Source organism: Lissotriton helveticus, chromosome 10 (assembly GCF_964261635.1).
Source record: "Lissotriton helveticus chromosome 10, aLisHel1.1, whole genome shotgun sequence".
Taxonomy (NCBI): Eukaryota; Metazoa; Chordata; class Amphibia; order Caudata; family Salamandridae; genus Lissotriton; species Lissotriton helveticus.
In genome coordinates this window covers 1157399137-1157418001 of record NC_136071.1, presented here as the reverse complement: position 1 = coordinate 1157418001, position 18865 = coordinate 1157399137, and the positions used below count along the sequence as shown (strand labels likewise).

The 18865-nt window shown below is 49.2% G+C and overlaps 1 protein-coding gene across 6 annotated transcripts in view; it reads right to left on the bottom strand.

Annotated features, from left to right (window-relative positions):
* The window catches only part of THRB (thyroid hormone receptor beta), a 597833-nt gene that overhangs the window by 191915 nt on the left and 387053 nt on the right, over positions 1–18865 (bottom strand). For 4 of the 6 annotated variants that reach the window (XM_078663973.1, XM_078663974.1, XM_078663975.1 and 1 more), the window contains exon 3: positions 4366–4492. The exons of the other annotated variants lie outside the window; for them this stretch is intronic. In XM_078663973.1, coding sequence (XP_078520099.1) covers positions 4366–4492 — 127 coding nt within the window. The remainder of the gene's footprint in view (positions 1–4365; positions 4493–18865) is intronic. 6 annotated transcript variants of the gene reach the window in all.

Below are 18865 nucleotides of genomic sequence, written 5' to 3'. Positions count from 1 at the left end.
ATCCCAGCGCTGTTGGGGCCGTTGTGGAGATTAAGCAAGCTATTGCCCAGAGTTGCAGAGTGGGGCCCGTGATTAGAATAGGCACCGAGGCGAGAATTATCAGGTCCGAGCAAATTGAGCCCAAGACCCGCCGAGGCGGGAATTGAACCCTGGTCCCGGGCCAGACCTCTGCATCAGGGTCTGCCGCTCTAACCATTGAGCCACACTTTCCACCATGCACACGGTGTCAAGCCTTCCCAGATGCCATACTATGTTTAAATCCTGCCTCGCTCTGCAATTCCTACTAACATCACCCAAGGCATTGATGTGTTGTTTTTAAATAACTGTGCAAAATTGCTTTCTAAAGAACTTGATATGTTTGAGATTGAGTGTGATTTGGAAGAAAAACAAGTGAAAACGATTCAGTATTGTTGTTGCCCAAGGCATAGAGTCTAGGAATTGGCAGTGAGTGCACACATAAGACTTATGTGAAAAAGAGAGGCTGAATCTTGGGAAACAAAGAATCCACACAGACCCCACCACCCTGAAACAAGGAGAGTTTATTCCATCACTTGATAGGGCTGTGACGTTCCCTGGAATGAACCCATCAACTCTGTTAAAATCAATTGCAGCTACACCCAAACTGAATATACTGAGAACCAAGCTTCTGATATATAGGATCGCATGATTTTTAAAGCCATCCTGCACAATTGTCTCCCTTAAAAAAAGCTACCATTATGGGCTTTAGAGTTTGGTAGAATCCTTATTTACAGAGATAGAATGCTGTGAAACCAGCCTCTGTCTGATCCTTGAAGATCTGTAAGTACCCGTGAATCTGCACCGCAGAGCTCAGGGCACCATGGTAACCCATGGATTCTATACATACATCCGTTTCCCAGGAGACAGAGATGCCTTTCAGTCTGCACAGGCAGGGAGACGGCCCCTTTCACTCAACTTGTTCAGAGTGTTTCATCTTTGTGCAGCAAATTTCCCTGAAAAATGCTTGATGCGGGTAGGAGCTGCACTGGACAAGGTTGTGGATAAAGGGACAGAAGCAAGGGGTCTCAGAGCTAAAACATGTAGTAGGATGAGCAACGAATGACCACAGCACGCCTCTCGAAGCTTCTTCTTCGCACTGGCCCGTACTGTACCTGGGCTCGCACTACAGGGGTCTCCATCTTCTTCTGCCCCCTCCACATCCTTACTTTATCTGTACATGTACAATGTGCTCCTCATCATCTTCTTCTACTCACTGGTCCTTACTGGGTCCATACGTACACTAAATCGCTCTTCGTTGTCTTCTTTGCCCGACCCTTACTGTGTCCGTACTTACACCAAAGAGGTCGTCATCGACTTCCTCACCCCAATCTTCACTGTGTCGTTACTCACAACAACAACGTTGTCAACTTCTTCCTCACCTTGATCCTTACTGTACCTGTACTATCTCCCAAGGGGGCTTTATCTTCTTCTCGCTCTGATCCTTACTGGACCGGTACTCGCATCAAGTGTACTCATACAATAGCAATCTTCATCTTCTTTCGAACTCTGATCAATACTGGACTCGTACTTGCATCAAGTGTACTCTCACCATAGTGACTTTCATATTCCTCCTCGCCCTGATCCTTACTGGACCGGTACTCGCACAATAGTGATCTTCACCTTCTTTCGCGTTCTGGTCCTTAATGAACTTGTACTCGTATGAAGTGTACTCACACATTCGTGATCTTCATCTTCTTCCTCACCAGGATCCTTACTGTACCTGTACTTTCTCCCAAGGAAGCTCCATCTTCTTCTCGCTCTGATCCTTACTGGACAGGTACTCGCATGAAGTGTACTCGCACAATAGCGATCTTCATCTTCTTTCGTGCTCTGATCCTTACCGGACTCGTACTTGCATCAACTGTACTCTCACCATAGTGATTTTCGTCTTCCTCCTTGCCCTGATCCTTACTGGACCGGTACTCGCATCAAGTGTACTCACACAATAGCGATCTTCATCTTCTTCTCGTCCTGATCCTTACTGAACCGGTACTCGCATCATGTGTATTCACACAATGGTGATCTTCATCTTCTTTAGCACTCTGATCCGTCCTGGACTGGTACTCGCGTCAAGTGAACTTGCACAATAGTGATCTTCATCTTCTTCCTGGCCCTGATCCTTACTGGACTGGTACTCGCATCATGTGTATTCGCACAATAGAGAACTTCATCTTCTTTCGCGATCAGATCCTTACTGGACTGGTACTCGCATCAAGTGAACTCGCACAATACTGATCTTAATCTTCTTTCGCGTTCTGATCCGTCCTGGACTGGTACTTGCGTCAAGTGAACTTGCACAATAGTGATCTTCATCTTCTTCCTGGCCCTGATCCTTACTGGACTGGTACTCGCATCATGTGTATTCATACAATAGTGAACTTCATCCTCCTCCTCGCCTTGATTCTTACTGGACTGGTACTCACATCGAGTGTACTCACACAATAGTGATCATCTTCTTCTCACACTGATCCTTACTGGACTGGTACTCACATCAAGTGTACTCGCACACTAGTGATCCTCATCTTCTTCTCGCCCTGATCCTTACTGGACTTGTACTCGCAAGAAGTGTACTCCCACAATAGCGATCTTCATCTTCTTTCGAACTCTGATTCTTACTGGACTCGTACTTGCATCAAGTGTACTCTCACCATAGTGATTTTCATCTTCCTCCTCGCCCTGATCCTTACTGGACCGGTACTCGCACAATAGTGATCTTCACCTTCTTTCGCGTTCTGATCCTTAATGAACTTGTACTCGTATCAAGTGTACTCACACAATCGTGATATTCATCTTCTTTCTCACCATGATCCTTACTGTACCTGTACTTTCTCCAAAGGGAGCTCCGTCTTCTTCTCGCTCTGATATTTACTGGACAGGTACTGAAGGCATGAAGTGTACTCACACAATAGCGATCTTCATCTTCTTTCGTGCTCTGATCCTTACCGGACTCGTACTTGCATCAAGTGTACTCTCACCATAGTGATCTTCATCTTCTTCCTGGCCCTGATCCTTACTGGACGGGTACTTGCATCATGTGTATTAGCACAATAGTGAACTACATCTTCTTTCGCGATCTGATCCTTACTTCACTGGTACTCGCATCAAGTGAACTCGCATACTACTGATCTTAATCTTCTTTCACGTTCTGATCCTTACTGGACCAGTACTCGCATCAAGTGTACTTGCAAAATAGTGATCTTCGTCTTCTTTCAAGCTCTGATCCTTGATGGACTAGTACTCGCATCAAGTGTACTCGCACAATAGTGATCTGCATCTTCTTCCCCTCTCTGATCCTTACAGGATCTGTACTTGCACCAAAGTGGTCTTCGTCTTCTTTCTCGTCCCAGCCCTTACTTGATCCGTACGCGCACCAGTGTTTTTCACCTTTTCATTCGCCCCGATCCTACAGTATCTGTACTTGGTCCTTACTGTATACATACTTTCAACAGAGTGGCCTCCATCTTCTTCCTCGCCCCAGTCCGTACTTAGATTGTACCTGCACCAAAGTGGTCCTCACATGGTTTGGAGAACCAGTGCCAGCGACGACAAAGTGAATTACAGCAGATGTGTGTTATTTAATGACACCAGGCCGAAATCCTATCGAGAGCCCCCCTGTGCCACTAGCCAGCACACATTTTTGCCCCTGAAGGATCTGCCCACGACCCTGACTGGCAGTGGTCTCAGGCAAGAAGCAAAGGACACAGAAATGCCAACTCTCACCAGTTTGCCTGTGGTAGAGGTGCCCCTTTACTCCCTTTCCTGCTGACTAACAGTTACAAACAGACCCTTAGACCCACCTCAGGAGACCCCTTTGTGTTAAGGTGTGATGCAGAACAGAATTGTCCCATTGATACAAGGATGCTGAAATACCAATGCTCAAAGAATGCCCAGGGCATGAAGCATCCTTTCCTCTGTAGAGAGAAAAGATGCAGAAAATAAATCAACCAATATTTAAATAAGCCAAATGAATGAATGAGATGGGATAGTAAGTAGGCAAGTACATCTGTCGTATCATTGCCTTTCTATCAATAAATAAATAAATATAATTGGAACCTTAAGAACATTAGGTGTCCAGAGCACAGAAGCCTCATTCTCTTCGAAGTCATGGGCCCTGTCGTTTACTTTGGCCAATATGGCGACATCTAGTCACCTACACCACGCGCTTCTGTCTTTCCCTAACACGGATGCTACTGGAACAAACTCCAGCCCTGTGCACTACCGGTGAGCCAGCATCACTCCTGGGTACCAAATGCACCTTCTCATCCAAGTCCAAAGAGCAAAGGTCGATTCACTAACGGTGGCTCCATGTGATGGCCCCTCAATGAACAAAGGTAAGCTGGATCTCACCTGATTGGACTGTATCGGTAAGTAGATGGTCTGGTAGAGCCCCAGCGGTCTTCAGTTTCTTCCTGCCGCAGCCTGGGATAGGGCTGCGGGAACAAGAGTCCAGTCCACCTGTCCGCAAACCACTACTCTATGGAAAATTAAACAAATACGCATCACAACAAGAACCCCCATTCTATGTGTAAAGGGCACATATAGGCAATTTACATTGACAGGTGCATGGGAGTGCTTGAGTAGTCGCATGTGCCTGGGTCGCAGGTAAGGGCACATGTGACGTCAAGAAAGCAAAGGGCATTAGGGTTGCCACCACCACCACCGGAAACAGCCACCACATGTGCACAGTGCAGTAGTGAATAAACACCTTTGATGAATGAGCACTTATGGAACAGTAAACAGCAATGACTAGTGAATTGGTTTCTTAAATTGCTTCCCTTATCAACACCTTTTTGAGAAGAAAACTATACACGACAATACAAAGCCTACTTTACAAACAGTTACGGGTTCACCATGGCTAAAAACCCATCCTAGTTAGCCACTTGCAAGCTTAAGCACATATTAGAATGTTGGGAGCTCCATTGCAGACAATAGAGTGCTCCGAGCTTCTACGGCCCGGTACAGGCCCACAAAGCAACATTCCAATGTTTTTTTCACAAAGGCCTCTCGGAGCTTGAGGGGATTTAAACCCCCTCAGGCTCCGATGGGCCTTTGTTTTATTTGTTAGAACATTCTGCCCTCTAGTGGCAGAATCTTCTAATAGCCTTATAGCCCTTTGTAGCTGGGCTATACCGGCTATTAAAGTCCCGCTCCCTTGTTAAAGGCCCTCGCCAACGCTAGAGTGGGCCTTTAATAGCCAGTATAGCCAGCTACAGCGGGCTATAAGGCTAGAGTAATTGGTATAATGTGGAGTGATAATTTGTGTTTAGTGGACTTGAGCTCCTGAGCGGTGATTCCAGACAGGTCAGGGATCGCACATGCATGTCCCCCGTAGAAGACCAGGGAAAGGAATGAGTGGACTCTTGGACAGCTCACCCAGAAGGAGCTCTCCCCTGAGGACTGATGGGGGTCCTCAGATCTACCCTCTAACTAGCAGGTCTGTGGTAGACCTAGCAGCTGGTCTAAATGTTCTTACCCTGTGTCTTCACAAAGCTGCTGAACCGGGGCTTAATTTGTAAAAAATATAAGTATCTGGGCTCTCGTCCAGAAATTGCACCACACATTGCTGCTGCCAACGAAAGTAACAACACAATTACTAACCATCACACTCGTACAAGTGTGACAATTCAGACTATTCCAGGACCCCAAAGCTATAAGAATGGCTAGGGCGGCAAGTAATATTCATTTTTAATTGTATATTGAATGAATAATTAAGTGTTGTTGTGTTCATCTATAAATTAGCCAGACAGCGCCACCTGGTGGCGCACTATCACAAGTGCCGGCGTTGATAATTAAGTGCAGATGACGAGCACCGGAAACCACCGGCTCAAAATAAGCACAGTGCAGAACCTTCCTTGCAAGAAGGTGGTGCCTAAATAGCACCAGGTTTTTCTCTGGGCACACCAGTCCCCGCCCACTGGTAGGCTTAGTGAAGACTCCCATTGGACAAGGTATGTCATCAGGGGAATTGCAATCTTTCACCTTAGCTCCTCCCATAATGGACAACACCTTTCACTAGTCAAAAAAGGGGTAAAACTCAATAAAGTTTTTTTTTTTAAAAAGGGGTAGCACTACCTACTGGTGGGGAAAAATGGTCTTAACAGGACGACTCGGTGAGTCGAACAGCTGTCGCGGGCATACGCAATAATCTGCAGTTAACAGGTTTGAGTTGCAGCAAGGCTGATAACGCCCTCTATCAATAAGAGATCAATAAATTGATGACCAATAATTAAGTTAATAGTAACACCTGTTATTTCCAGCGCTTAGAAATAACTGAACTGCGACATAAAAGTACATTATTAATATCAGTAGGTGAGTACCGAGGACCCACACATTTTCTGCCTCAAAGGAATGTGGCTTGCAGAGCATTCATTCATTCATTCATTCATTGTATCTAGAGGTCCCTGCGTTTATATCAGGAGGAGCCTGGGATCGCGCGTATCTCAACTGACGCGCCTTTCTCAACACCCTTAAACTTACAGAGCACAGCCATCAATATTTAAATTCTATAAAAGCTGAGGATAAAAAGTCAGACTTTCAACTTTTTTGGGCCTTCCTCAGGAGCCAAAACCAGTAAATCACAAACTGAAAATCTAAAAAAAAAAAAAAAAAAATTTGTAGGGACGTCCTTTTTCTTTCAGATCAAGCACGTTTTTGAATGTTTTGCACTTTATCTAACAGGAAAAGCTGTCTTGGCAAGCTTCATGCATGCTTTAGAGAAGTGCACCTGGACACGGCTTCTTCCCAAGCACCCCTCGCCGGGGCATCTCTTCCCGTTCTCCATGTTTGTTTGGGTCGCTTGTCCCTAGCGCTATATAAATCCGTTAACCAGACTGTATTCTTCCATTAGACCAGTCGCTGGTTCTGGGAATAAAAAAGTGCTCGACCCAGCCTTGAGATTAGATCTTACAGAGCATGGAGGGCTGGGACACCTTCTGTCAAAGGACTTTTCAAGTAGTTGTGCCACAGTTCACACCCTACAAACCACCCGTTGCACAGTGCGCTGGCGCCACGTCTCTGAAGGATGCCGCAGTCTGGTCATGGTGCGGCGTTGCGTCGGCCTGTGCCGGCACAGCCGGCACCACCAGGACCGCTCATACTGTGTCCATCTAACTCGCTTGGGCCCTTGGGTCCTGGGCTGTTCTGATCCATGGATCACACAGGGTTGGGGCACTTATGTGGCTCCTTTGGAGTTAGCCATTGGCCAAGTCACTTGGGGGGGGAGGACTCCTCCTGCAATGGGTGGGGGAAGGCTATTGGGGCAGGCTCCCCTTGACAGAGAGGTGAAAATCAAATGCAAGGTCCTAAAGCTATGGCTGCTGGTCCCGAGCACCCATCCTCGTCGCCACATCGCGCAGAAAGAGGTCTCAACCAAAGATATGCCATGGCCGGTGCTTGCACTGAGAGAGTCAGACCATCAGCTGAACCGGAGAACGAACAGCGAAGGAGCTGGAGACCTACACGACCAGTCTTCAGTGGTGACTGGTCAGGGAGACACCACTGCGCGTTCCTGGAACTGCCCAGTATGGTCAGTGTTCCTCAGCACTCTACTGGGGCACCAGCTAACTGGCATGGAGAGTTCTGAGAGGCTGTACCTCTGTGGTTGGACCTTTCCTGCTGCCCTGGAACACAGAGGTGGCTAGATATTCAATCACCTCCAATAAATGCCTTGATAAAGCAAATGATGACTTTAGCTGGGGATCAGGAGAGCCATTGATGCAAGCAGCCATTTACCTGCCTGCACACCACCAACTGAAAGCAACTCCCAACCCCTTCCTCGGGGCATGTCCATAGAGGGCAGCACAATGAGAGCTGGAAGAAGAGAAACTTGCAAACAAAACATGACAATGCAGACGTGGCCTGGACAGCCCTCTCTCCCCCTGACCTAGATGTCTGCACGATGTATCAAGCTTTGTTTTGCTGCATCACTTTTTGACCCACTGCTTGAGAGAAGCACAAGGTTACCTCTTGTTCAAACACTTTCTTCCAAAGCATCAGCCTTTCTGAAAATCTTGCAAGTGCCAGAAGTGACAATGGAGACCTAGACAAGCACTGGCAATGCAAACAGGTCTGGCTTATGAATGAAAGTGCCTTTTGTGCCATTGGTAGTTTTGGGCACTCAATTGATCATTATACATGCCCTCTTCCACTCATCTTTACACTTATCCATCCATTCACTGACTTATCCATCCATTCACCCTCTGAAAGAACTGTAATAAAATACAAACTAAAGAACACCTGCAAGATAAAAGAATACAAGTAGGAAAAAGAAAACTGAACACGGCGGGCACATGCCTTGAACAATGAAACTAAGCACAACAGCGGGTGGCCATCTTGCAGTGGCTTTGCAAATGAAAAAACAGACCTTGAAAGAATAAAAAGATTTGCTCAACTGGTGAAAGCACTGTGGTGTGGCTCACAACCAGTGCTTAATCTGTAAAAGAAAAAGCACAGACCCAACGATTTGCAGAACAATTGTAAGTGGGCGTGTCCACTCCAAAGGCTGGGAGTCTTGATTCCACCTCATGCCTCTTTAATCCACTATCAGACATTATCTCCCACTCTCCGCTAGACACATTTTTCCGTCTTCCTCTTCCTTCTTTCCCTCTCGTGTGTTTTTCACTTTCTTCCTCTGGGTCTAAGTCTGAAGTGGAAAAATAAGTGCTCGTGGGCCCAACTTGCAACCGTCTCAAATTAAGCCCTGCTCACACCATCTAGAAACCTCTGTGTGACCATGACTATTTTGTTCTGCAGGTGTGGTCAAACAAGTTATAACCATCAATCAAGAAGGCAGTGGTTTTTCCCTGGGCCCCAGGTGCAGAAAGTTCAGCCAGTATGCCTCCTTCACCCTGAGAGTAGGCCTGGGCGGTAAATTCCGTTCCTCTTGCGGAATTTGTGGAATTTGGGTAATTTTGCGTTCCACGGAGAACAAGAAATTGCCCAAAATTCTGCGTTCCGCGACTTCGCACATTTTTTTGCTTGTTCGCGTTCTCAAAATGCATGTTCACGAGATATTCCCCCAAGCACGCAAACAGAGATCGCGAACAGTAAAAAAGCATTGCGAACACGCAATTCCAAGTGTTCGCGGAATTTCTGCGAGTTCGCAGAGATTTTTTACAGTTTCGCTGAGATTAGCGTAACGTGATTATGCAAATTCTGCCCACCCCTACCTGAGAGGCCAGTAGTCATGGCAGTGGCGTCATGAAATTTGAGGTGGGCCCCTGCAAAGCACATGGAGGCGACCCCCCACGCTTGCTCAGGGACCCAGTAAGGAGCCCTCAGGCCAGGGGCCTGCCGTCTGTGCATAGAGCTGGAGGGATTGTCCTGGTGCCCTGGGGCCTGGCACCACAGGGGTTAATGTTACGCCACTGGTTCACAGTCATAGTGGAGGTGTTAGTGAGTTAGTGCACCATTAGCTGTTTATGCTCACCAACTACTTTGCCTACATTGAGCTTAAAAGTGAGTGAGGGGTTGAGGTTGAGGGGTTGAGGGTGAGTGAGGGTGAGGGGTTGAGGGTGAGTGAGGGTGAGGGGTTGAGGGTGAGTGAGGGTGAGGGTGAGTGAGGGTGAGTGAGGGTGAGGGGTTGAGGGTGAGTGAGGGTGAGTGAGGGTGAGGGGTTGAGGGTGGGTGAGGGTGAGTGAGGGTGAGGGTGGGTGAGGGTGAGTGAGGGTGAGTGAGGGTGGGTGAGGGTGGGGGGTTGAGGGTGAGTGAGGGTGAGGGGTTGAGGGTGAGTGAGGGTGAGGGTGCGTGAGGGTGAGGGTGGGTGAGGGTGAGTGAGGGTGAGGGGTTGAGGGTGAGTGAGGGTGAGTGAGGGTGAGGGGTTGAGGGTGAGTGAGGGTGAGGGTGAGTGAGGGTGAGGGTGAGTGAGGGTGAGGGTGAGTGAGGGTGAGGGTGAGTGAGGGTGAGTGAGGGTGAGTGTGAGGGTGAGGGGTGATGTTTACTTATTTTTTTTTTTTTTTTAATGTTTACTCTGCCTCTATATGGTCTGGAAGCACTCAAGCCCTTCCCACGTGTAGCCCATAGCACACCATGCTGGTGCCGGAGTTGGCCTGCCTGAGTGTAAGGCCCCTGGACCGGGTCCATGTCTTGTAGGAAGTCACCAAGTAGTCTCCATTCTTTTGCACGGATGTATGACATTACAACGCATGCTTTTACCATGCATGCCTTTACAACGCAGTTTTTACAATGCATGTTGTTACAACGCATAGCGCTTAGGGGTGCTGGATAGTGAATAGTTTAATTTACTATTCCAACTCCAGTCCCCGTGGATAGTAGGGAAGGTGTTGGATAGTAAATTAAATCTATTCCCCATCCTAGAGCGCCCCCCAGCGCTATGCGTTGTAATGACATGCGTTGTAATAGTTGCGTCGTAAAGGCACTGCGTGATAAAAGTCGCGTTGTAAAGGATGTTTCCCCTTTTGCACACGGGAGGACCAAATGTTGTTCTTCGGAGAAGCTGTTGTTCCTTCAGTTCAGAAGCTTCCAGAGACCAATTTAAGAAAGTTTTTGGGTGCCTGGTACTTACTGCTCTGAGACTTCAAGATAGACTCCTAATGACGTGACGTCTACCGGGAGACGACCTTTACTATGCGGGCGTTTCACCGTGGTAGGTTTACAACACGGGCTTTACAACGAAAGTCGTTTCAACGATTTGTGCTGGATGGCGCTGTAAGCTAAGGAATAGTACGATATACTATTCCAACACCTTCCCTACTGTACGTAGACTAGTGTTGGAATAGTAAATCGTACTATCCCTAAGTCCAGCGCCCTCCAGCGCAAGTCGTTGAAACAACTTGCGTTGTAAAGCCTGCGTTGTAACATACCGCAATCAACTTGATCGCATAGTATCATCATACATTCGGTCTACCAGACCCGTGAACTTGCTTGATGCTCCGTAATGAGTCCTGGGTGTGATAGAGGAGAAGGAAGATGCCACCACAGCATAAATGCAAAAATTCTCAATGGACAGACCTATGAGGGCTCTTGCCATACCATGAGGTGCCATTTGGTTGGGTGCTACTGGTACTGACATTTGGACCAGTGTCAAAATCCCCCAGAGGAGGCCAATAATAAAGGGAAGGCCTGGAAATTGATCAACCGTAGCCCCTCCATCTACAGATGGTACTGCAGAGGTGTCCAGTCCCAGGCCTGCCGGGTACAGCTGGTCTGGTGCCAGCAGGTTTATAAGACATAGATTGGCTGGGGGAACTGGTTCTAGGTTGATATAAGCCAGGATGGGCCGATGACTCAGTTTCAAGAGCAGAGCCTGGGACCAGCAGAGCCTGGAGGTGACGCAACTTCTGAATCCGCCGCGTCATTCCCCCTGGCTTATGAATCGGCGCCCGAGGCATCCAGACACGAGCCAGAACTGAGGAGAGAGAGCAGCATTTGGACTCGTCTTCGGCTTGGATCCATGTAAAGAGCGGCAGGCCGGTCAACTCAGGATCCAGTCCCACAGTCGATGGGATGGCGTATCAATCCATCCTACCACGGAGTCCACCTTCCCACGTTGGGGGACAGCTAGAGAGGAACTTTGACTCAGGAATCCTGAAGAACTGACGGCTGGTACTAGCTGTGGCTGTGAGGTACCTAGAACCTGGAACCAGACTTGAGACGGCTGCCTCTCCAGGATCTGATGACCTGAGATCCTTCGTGCTGGGGCTGCTCCAGTTTGGGGGACGCTTCACCACAACCATGCTCTTGGGGATCAACCAGAGGGGAGGGCTCAACTCGGAGCGGAGCCCATTGGTGCAAACTTGCGCCCTCTGTGTTCTGGGGCTCCAGGGAGACGGAGACCATCCACGAGCATTTGGGGAGGCGTGCGTCTTTCTGTTCCTTCCGCGGGAGTTAGCATCAAACTCAGCGCAGAAGAAATAGAATGCGGATGGACCTGGTCAAGCTGGGATTAGAAGGGGTGTCCACAAAAGAAGCTATGCTCTGCTCCCTGGTGCAAACCCTTCACCGCCTCCAGAATTACCGGAGCAGGGTGAAAATGGGGTCCTTTACTCGCTGAGAGGCATGCTCGGCTTCTTGATGCAGTGAGTCAACAATACCACACTCGGATGGAGATAGCAGCCAGGCCTCAAGCTGCAACAGCGGCTCAGGAGTAGGACTCGCCCAATGGCGCAACGGAGTCCGTGGTGCGATTGACTTGGAGGGACTTGAAACCACGGCCGGACTGCAAACAGCAACCAGCCCTGGCAGATTGCTGCTCGACCGGCCCCGCGAGCAGGGGTATAGGGGGGGCGAGGTGCTAGTGAGAAGGACCGCTCCAGCTTTTGTTACAACGGGCAGATATTAGAGCACTGCTGCAAATCCGGCCCCCAGAAACAAAACTGACCTTTCCCCCCTTCCCCTGGGTTACTCAGACTACCTGCCTGTGACACATAGGGGTCTCTGGATTGGGTGCAGTGGTGATGTGAATGCTGCTCACTCTCCCAGTCTGCCTCCCCTGAAGAAGTCTCCTGCAGGCTAGGGCTGACCCGACACACATGCACGATAGATTGTCCCAGAAGGGCCTCGTAATAAGTGTAGCACAAAAAGCACACGCGTGCAGCACATGACTGTCACCCAGGCTTTGGCTGGGCCTGTTGCAGTGTGGCAGGACTTACATGACTTAGAACCCCAGTGCTAGAACCCCAGTGCTAGAACCCCAGTGCTAGAACCCCAGTGCTAGAATTATAGTGCTAGAACCCCAGTGCTAGAACCCCAGTGCTAGAACCCCAGTGCTAGAATTATAGTGCTAGAACCCCAGTGCAAGAACCCCAGTGCAAGAACCCCAGTGCTAGAACCCCAGTGCTAGAATTACAGTGCTAGAATTACAGTGCTAGAACCCAGTGCAAGAACCCCAGTGCTTAAAACCGGTGCCAGAACCCCAGTGCTAGAATTACAGTGCTAGAACCCCAGTGCTAGAACCCCAGCACAAGAACCCCAGTGCAAGAACCCCAGTGCAAGAACCCCAGTGCTAGAATTACAGTGCTAGAACCCAGTGCAAGAACCCCAGTGCTAAAACCCGGTGCCAGAACCCCAGTGCAATAACCACAGTGCTAGAACCCCAGTGCAAGAACCCCAGTGCTAGAACCCCAGTGCTAGAACCCCAGTGCTAGAATAACAGTGCTAGAACCACAGTGCAAGAACCACAGTGCAAGAACCACAGTGCAAGAACCACAGTGCAGGAACCACAGTGCTAGAACCCCAGTGCTAGAACCCCAGTGCTAGAACCCCAGTGCAAGAACCCCAGTGCAAGAACCCCAATGCAAGAACCCCAGTGCTAGAACCCAAGTGCTAAAAACCGGTGCCAGAACCCCAGTGCTAGAATTACAGTGCTAGAACCCCAGTGCAAGAACCCCAGTGCTAGAATTACAGTGCTAGAACCACAGTGCTAGAACCCCAGTGCAAGAACCCCAGTGCAAGAACCCCAGTGCAAGAACCCCAGTGCTTGAATTACAGTGCTAGAACCCAGTGCAAGAACCCCAGTGCTAAAAACCGGTGCCAGAACCCTAGTGCTAGAATTACAGTGGTAGAACCCCAGTGCTAGAATTACAGTGCTAGAACCCCAGTGCTAGAACCCCAGTGCTAGAACCCCAGTGCTAGAACTCCAGTGCTAGAACCACAGTGCAAGAACCACAGTGCTAGAACCCAGTGCTAGAACCCCAGTGCTAGAACCCCAGTGCTAGAACCCCAGTGCTAGAATCACAGTGCAAGAACCCCAGTGCTAGAACTACAGTGCTAGAACCCCAGTGCTAGAACCCCAGTGCTAGAACCCCAGTGCTAGAACCCCAGTGCTAGAACCCCAATGCAAGAACCCCAATGCAAGAACCCCAATGCAAGAACCCCAGTGTTAGAACCCAAGTGCTAAAAACCGGTGCCAGAACCCCAGTGCTAGAATTACAGTGCTAGAACCCCAGTGCAAGAACCCCAGTGCAAGAACCACAGTGCTAGAACCACAGTGCTAGAACCACAGTGCTAGAACCCCAGTGCAAGAACCCTAGTGCTTGAATTACAGTGCTAGAACCCAGTGCAAGAACCCCAGTGCTAAAAACCGGTGCCAGAACCCCAGTGCTAGAATTACAGTGGTAGAACCCCAGTGCTAGAATTACAGTGCTAGAACCCCAGTGCTAGAACCCCAGTGCTAGAACTCCAGTGCTAGAACCCCAGTGCTAGAACCCCAGTGCTAGAACCCCAGTGCTAGAACCCCAGTGCTAGAACCACAGTGCTAGAACCCAGTGCTAGAACCCCAGTGCTAGAACCCCAGTGCTAGAACCCCAGTGCTAGAATCACAGTGCAAGAACCCCAGTGCTAGAACCCCAGTGCTAGAACCCCAGTGCTAGAACCCCAGTGCTAGAATCACAGTGCTAGAATCCCAGTGCTAGAATTACAGTGCTAGAACCCCAGTGCTAGAACCCCAGTGCTAGAACCCCAGGGCAAGAACCCCAGTACTAGAACCCCAGTGCTAGAACCCAGTGCAAGAACCCCAGTGCTAAAAACCGGTGCCAGAACCCCAGTGCAAGAACCACAGTGCTACGCACGGCATAAGCTGCTTGACTGGAAGAATAGAGGCGAACAGATCCAAACCCGACTTTCATTCTTCCTACCCCGTATCCCCTACTCTCAGCATCCCCATGGTCTGAAGAGTTCTGATTGGGCAGAAAGGGGGCAGCAGGGAAAATCAACGTTCACATTCGTGCTGCAGTTTCCCTGGCTCTTTTATCGGCCCCTACATCTAAGGGTGCATGTCCCATCTCTGCACTCTCCCATTCACCTGCCCTCGGAATCTTTACTTCCAGTTCTCGGCTCTCTCCCTCCACACCCACCAACACACTCTCACCATGACGACAGAGTGCTCTGAAGTGCTCAGAACAAAAAATAACACACAAAGAGACAATAAATCAAAATCCAGCGTCTGTGCCTTTCCTTTGAGATCAGGTCGGTGTCTTTGTTACTCGTCTCAATGTGTTTGTGTTTCACGCTGTCGCTTATTCCTGTCTCTGCATAAGCTCGACCTGTAATTAAATGTATATTTATCACTTATTGCTGGTCGACTCAACTCATTTTTACAGACTACCCCCCAGATTAATCAAAGTCATGTTTTGCGAGTCCTAAATAGCAAATTTTAAGGATTCGCTATTAAAGACTCGCAAAACGGGATGCATGTAGAAATCGCAATATTTTTTGCGATTTCTACTGCTTCCTTATTTGCGATTCGCTATTTGCTAATCGCAAAGCGAATCGCAAATAAGGAAGCAATTTCAAGGGTGCCAGGGTGTCCAAAGGACACCCTGTAGCACCCCTGAAATGGTAATGTACACTGGTGTTGTGCACGCACATGTCCCAAGGACATGTGTGTGTGTAACATACAACTTAGAAAACTGCACTAGAGTGCATTTTTCTAAGTTTTTGCTATTTACCACGTAGTTAGACTTCGCGGTAAATAGCGGCCCCAGATTGCGAATTCGCAAATTTTAAATGGTTCATGCATTGCATTTAAGGAATCTCAAATTGAGATTCCTTAAATGCAAATAATCGCAATTCAGCGATTTCTAAAATTGCGATTTTTGCATTTGGGATGATGCATCCCAAATGCAAAAATACCGCTCGCAAAGGGCCATATTCTCAGAATCTGGCCCTTTGCGCGCGGATTTTGGTTTGATGAATCTGGCTGCAATTCTTGTATTCCCTCCAGGCCCCACCTTCAGATATTAAATGGTTGCTATCTTACCATACTCAGCCCTTCACCAGTCCATCTCCTCCTTCCTTAATCTTAGTAGGGTGACCAGAGGGTCACCTTTCTCGCTATATACTACATTTTCTAATGTATCCTTTTTCTCTGCTGCTTTTGCTACCTTGCAGAATTTCCTTAATTTCCTGTAGCTTTCCTCGAGGGGCCACAGAGCTGGGGTTGTTGACGCTCACTACTACACACAGTGTCCAGTAGAGTGCAGACACCATGTCAGTGTTTGCTTTCACCCTGTGTAACCAGCAGAGATTATTTGCCCTTCTGCCAGTGATTGGTTTGGAATCAAGCCGACAGCCAGGCTTCTAATGACTTTCCAGAGAAACACCCTGCCCGACCCTTTCCATCAATGGTAAGATTAATGTTAAGACCTTCCCGTCTAGGAGGTAATTAAAGAAAAACACATTTCCAAACACACCCTTTGTACCTTTCACGTGACTTTCTTTTTCCTAATGATCGTTTAAAGATAAGAATTTGTTTTAATAAAAGTTTGAAATCTACCTTTTCATTTAGCATTTTATGCTGCAGTTCAGCATAAATCGAGCTCTTGAAATAGCTACACAAACCGGAACTGAAGCACAGAGAGGTGAGAAAAGGCAATTTGCCCAGGATCACACATGCGGTTAGATGGCGAAGCCCAGGGGTGGCTCCTCCACTAGGGCGGAGGAGCGTTGCCCTACTGCTTTCTCCAGTGTGAGAAGCAGAAACATCAAATGGTAATAACTTTCCGTAATGACCATTTTTATGTTGGTCGCGGGCAAACGGGTGGGCGGGGTGGCCTGCTCTACGAGCAGCCAGGGCAGGGAAGAAGTGGTGTGCCCACTCCTGAGGGTGCAATGACTGTTTGGTCGGCCCTCCGGGGCCACCCAAACCAGTCATGCGCACTCTGCTCTCCTGCAGCCTGCATGGAGAAGATGGCCTCCCCGTAAGCCCCTGTCTGGCAACGGCCCCACCAATTACAACGTTGCCATTGCAGCGTTGTGATTGGCTATGGGGAGGGAACCTGGCTGCCCGCTTCCTGTTCCTGCCGGAGGCAGGAGAACAGGAGCCGAGAAGATGCAGGACCCGGCTGGCGGAAAGGTATGTTAGATTTTTTTAAATTATTAAATTTTAAAAAAAACCACCCCGCACAACACCCCCACACCCGCACCCGCACAACCAACCACCCAGGAGCCATGCTGGCCGTGACTGGGAAAGCCAGGGGTTCATATGAGTCACTAAACTTCTGGGTCCTAACGCTGTCCACACATTTTCTTTTGTTACTAATTTCTGGGGCACGGTTCACTTCTTAAGTCTACTTCACTCCCCTCCTACTCGCTACTACCACACTCTGAAGCTAGCTTTTGTTCGTGCTACACTGTCCTCATCCATTCAATAACAGGAGCCACTTAGAAAGGGGCGTGTTCAGATGTTTTACTGGTGTCCAATGGATACAGAGGATGAAAGCTAACAAAAATGAGCTCAGCCAATCAGAATATTTAGGATCCTGCCAATCACTAGGGTTGCTTGGTCCAATTTCAAGTTGAGTGGTAAGGAAATGAAACAGACAGGGGTGTGTCTGCCTGTGCTGGGTGAGAACAGGGGGCGGGTGGCACACCCTTGCTGCTCACATGGCATGAAAAGCCATCATTGCTGTTTCCCTTCATAGTGCACCCGTGACTTCACCACGTTCTCCCAGTCCGAACATGTGTTGTGAGGGGAAACATCGGTTACATCGCGGATACCTTTTCAACGCGGGTATTAAAACGACAGTCATTACAATGACTTGCAGTAGATGGCGGTCTAACCTAAGAAATAGTATGATTTACTATTCCAACACCTTCCCTACTGTACATAGACTGGAATTGGAATAGTAAGTCATACTATTCCTAAATCCAGCGCCCTCCAACGCAAGTCGTTGTCACAACTTGCGTTGTAATGCCTGCGTTGTAAAGGTATCGCAGTGTAAACACAGCGATGTAACATCATATATTCGTAATGAGTCCTCACTCTGGGGGCAGACAGTTCACTTGGGTCCTATGTTTTTTTATTTCAGCCGGCCAATCAGGCTATAACTTCCTCCTCTGACCAAAACACATCAGGCATGGGTCACAAAAGTCACCCGCACTCATGGTGGAGACCCCGCGGTCTTGGAGGAGTCCCTGCACTTGTGGCGAAGGCCCCGCGGTCATGGAGGAGTCTCTGCACTTGTGGCGGATTCCCCGTAATGAGAAATCTCATTGCAGAGATTCCACTCAAGTGTGGAGACTCAACCACGACTACGGGGCCTTCGCCACGACTGCTGAGGCTTCCCCACGACTGTGGGGCTCCCCCCACGAGTGTGGACAGTCCCCCACGAAAGGCGGGGCCTTCTCCACAAGGGCGGAGGCCCTTGTCATTGCAGAGATTCTGCCCCGAGTGCAAAGACTCCACCATGACTGCAGGGCCTCTGCCACAAGTGCGGAGACTCCACCACGACTGGGGGGCCTCCGCCATGAGTGCGGAGACTCCACCATGACTGCAGGGCCTCTGCCACAAGTGCGGAGACTCCACCACGACTGTGGGGCCTCCGCCACGAGTGCGGAGACTCCACCACGACTGGGGGGCCTCCGCCATGAGTGCGGAGACTCCACCACGACTGTGGGGCCTCCGCAACGAGTGCGGAGACTCCACCACGACTGTGGGGCCTCCGCCACGAGAGCGGAGAGTCCCCCACAACCTCAGGTCCTTCTCCACAAGTGCAGAGGCCCTTGTCATTGCAGAGATTCCACTGCGAGTGCGAAGACTCCCCCAGGACTACCGGGCCTCCGCCACGAGAGCGGAGACGCCCCCACGACTACAGGGCCTCCGCCACATGAGGGGAGACTCCCCCAAGACTGCAGGGCCTCTGCCACAAGTGCGGAGACTCCCCCACGAGTGTGGTGTCTCTGCCACAAGTGCGGAGGCCCTTTGTGAATCAGGCTCATCCTGTTTTGAAAGTCACGCCATGTTCCCGGGAGGTTTGTGCTGTGAGTAATCCACTCTCATGAGTTGCAGCTCTTCCGGCTTCCGGGTGTTTCCCTGCCTGGTGCAATGAAGGCAGCTGAGATGGTAAACACTCAGTTCTTGTAAGTAAAAAATAATCACTCGGAGTCTAGG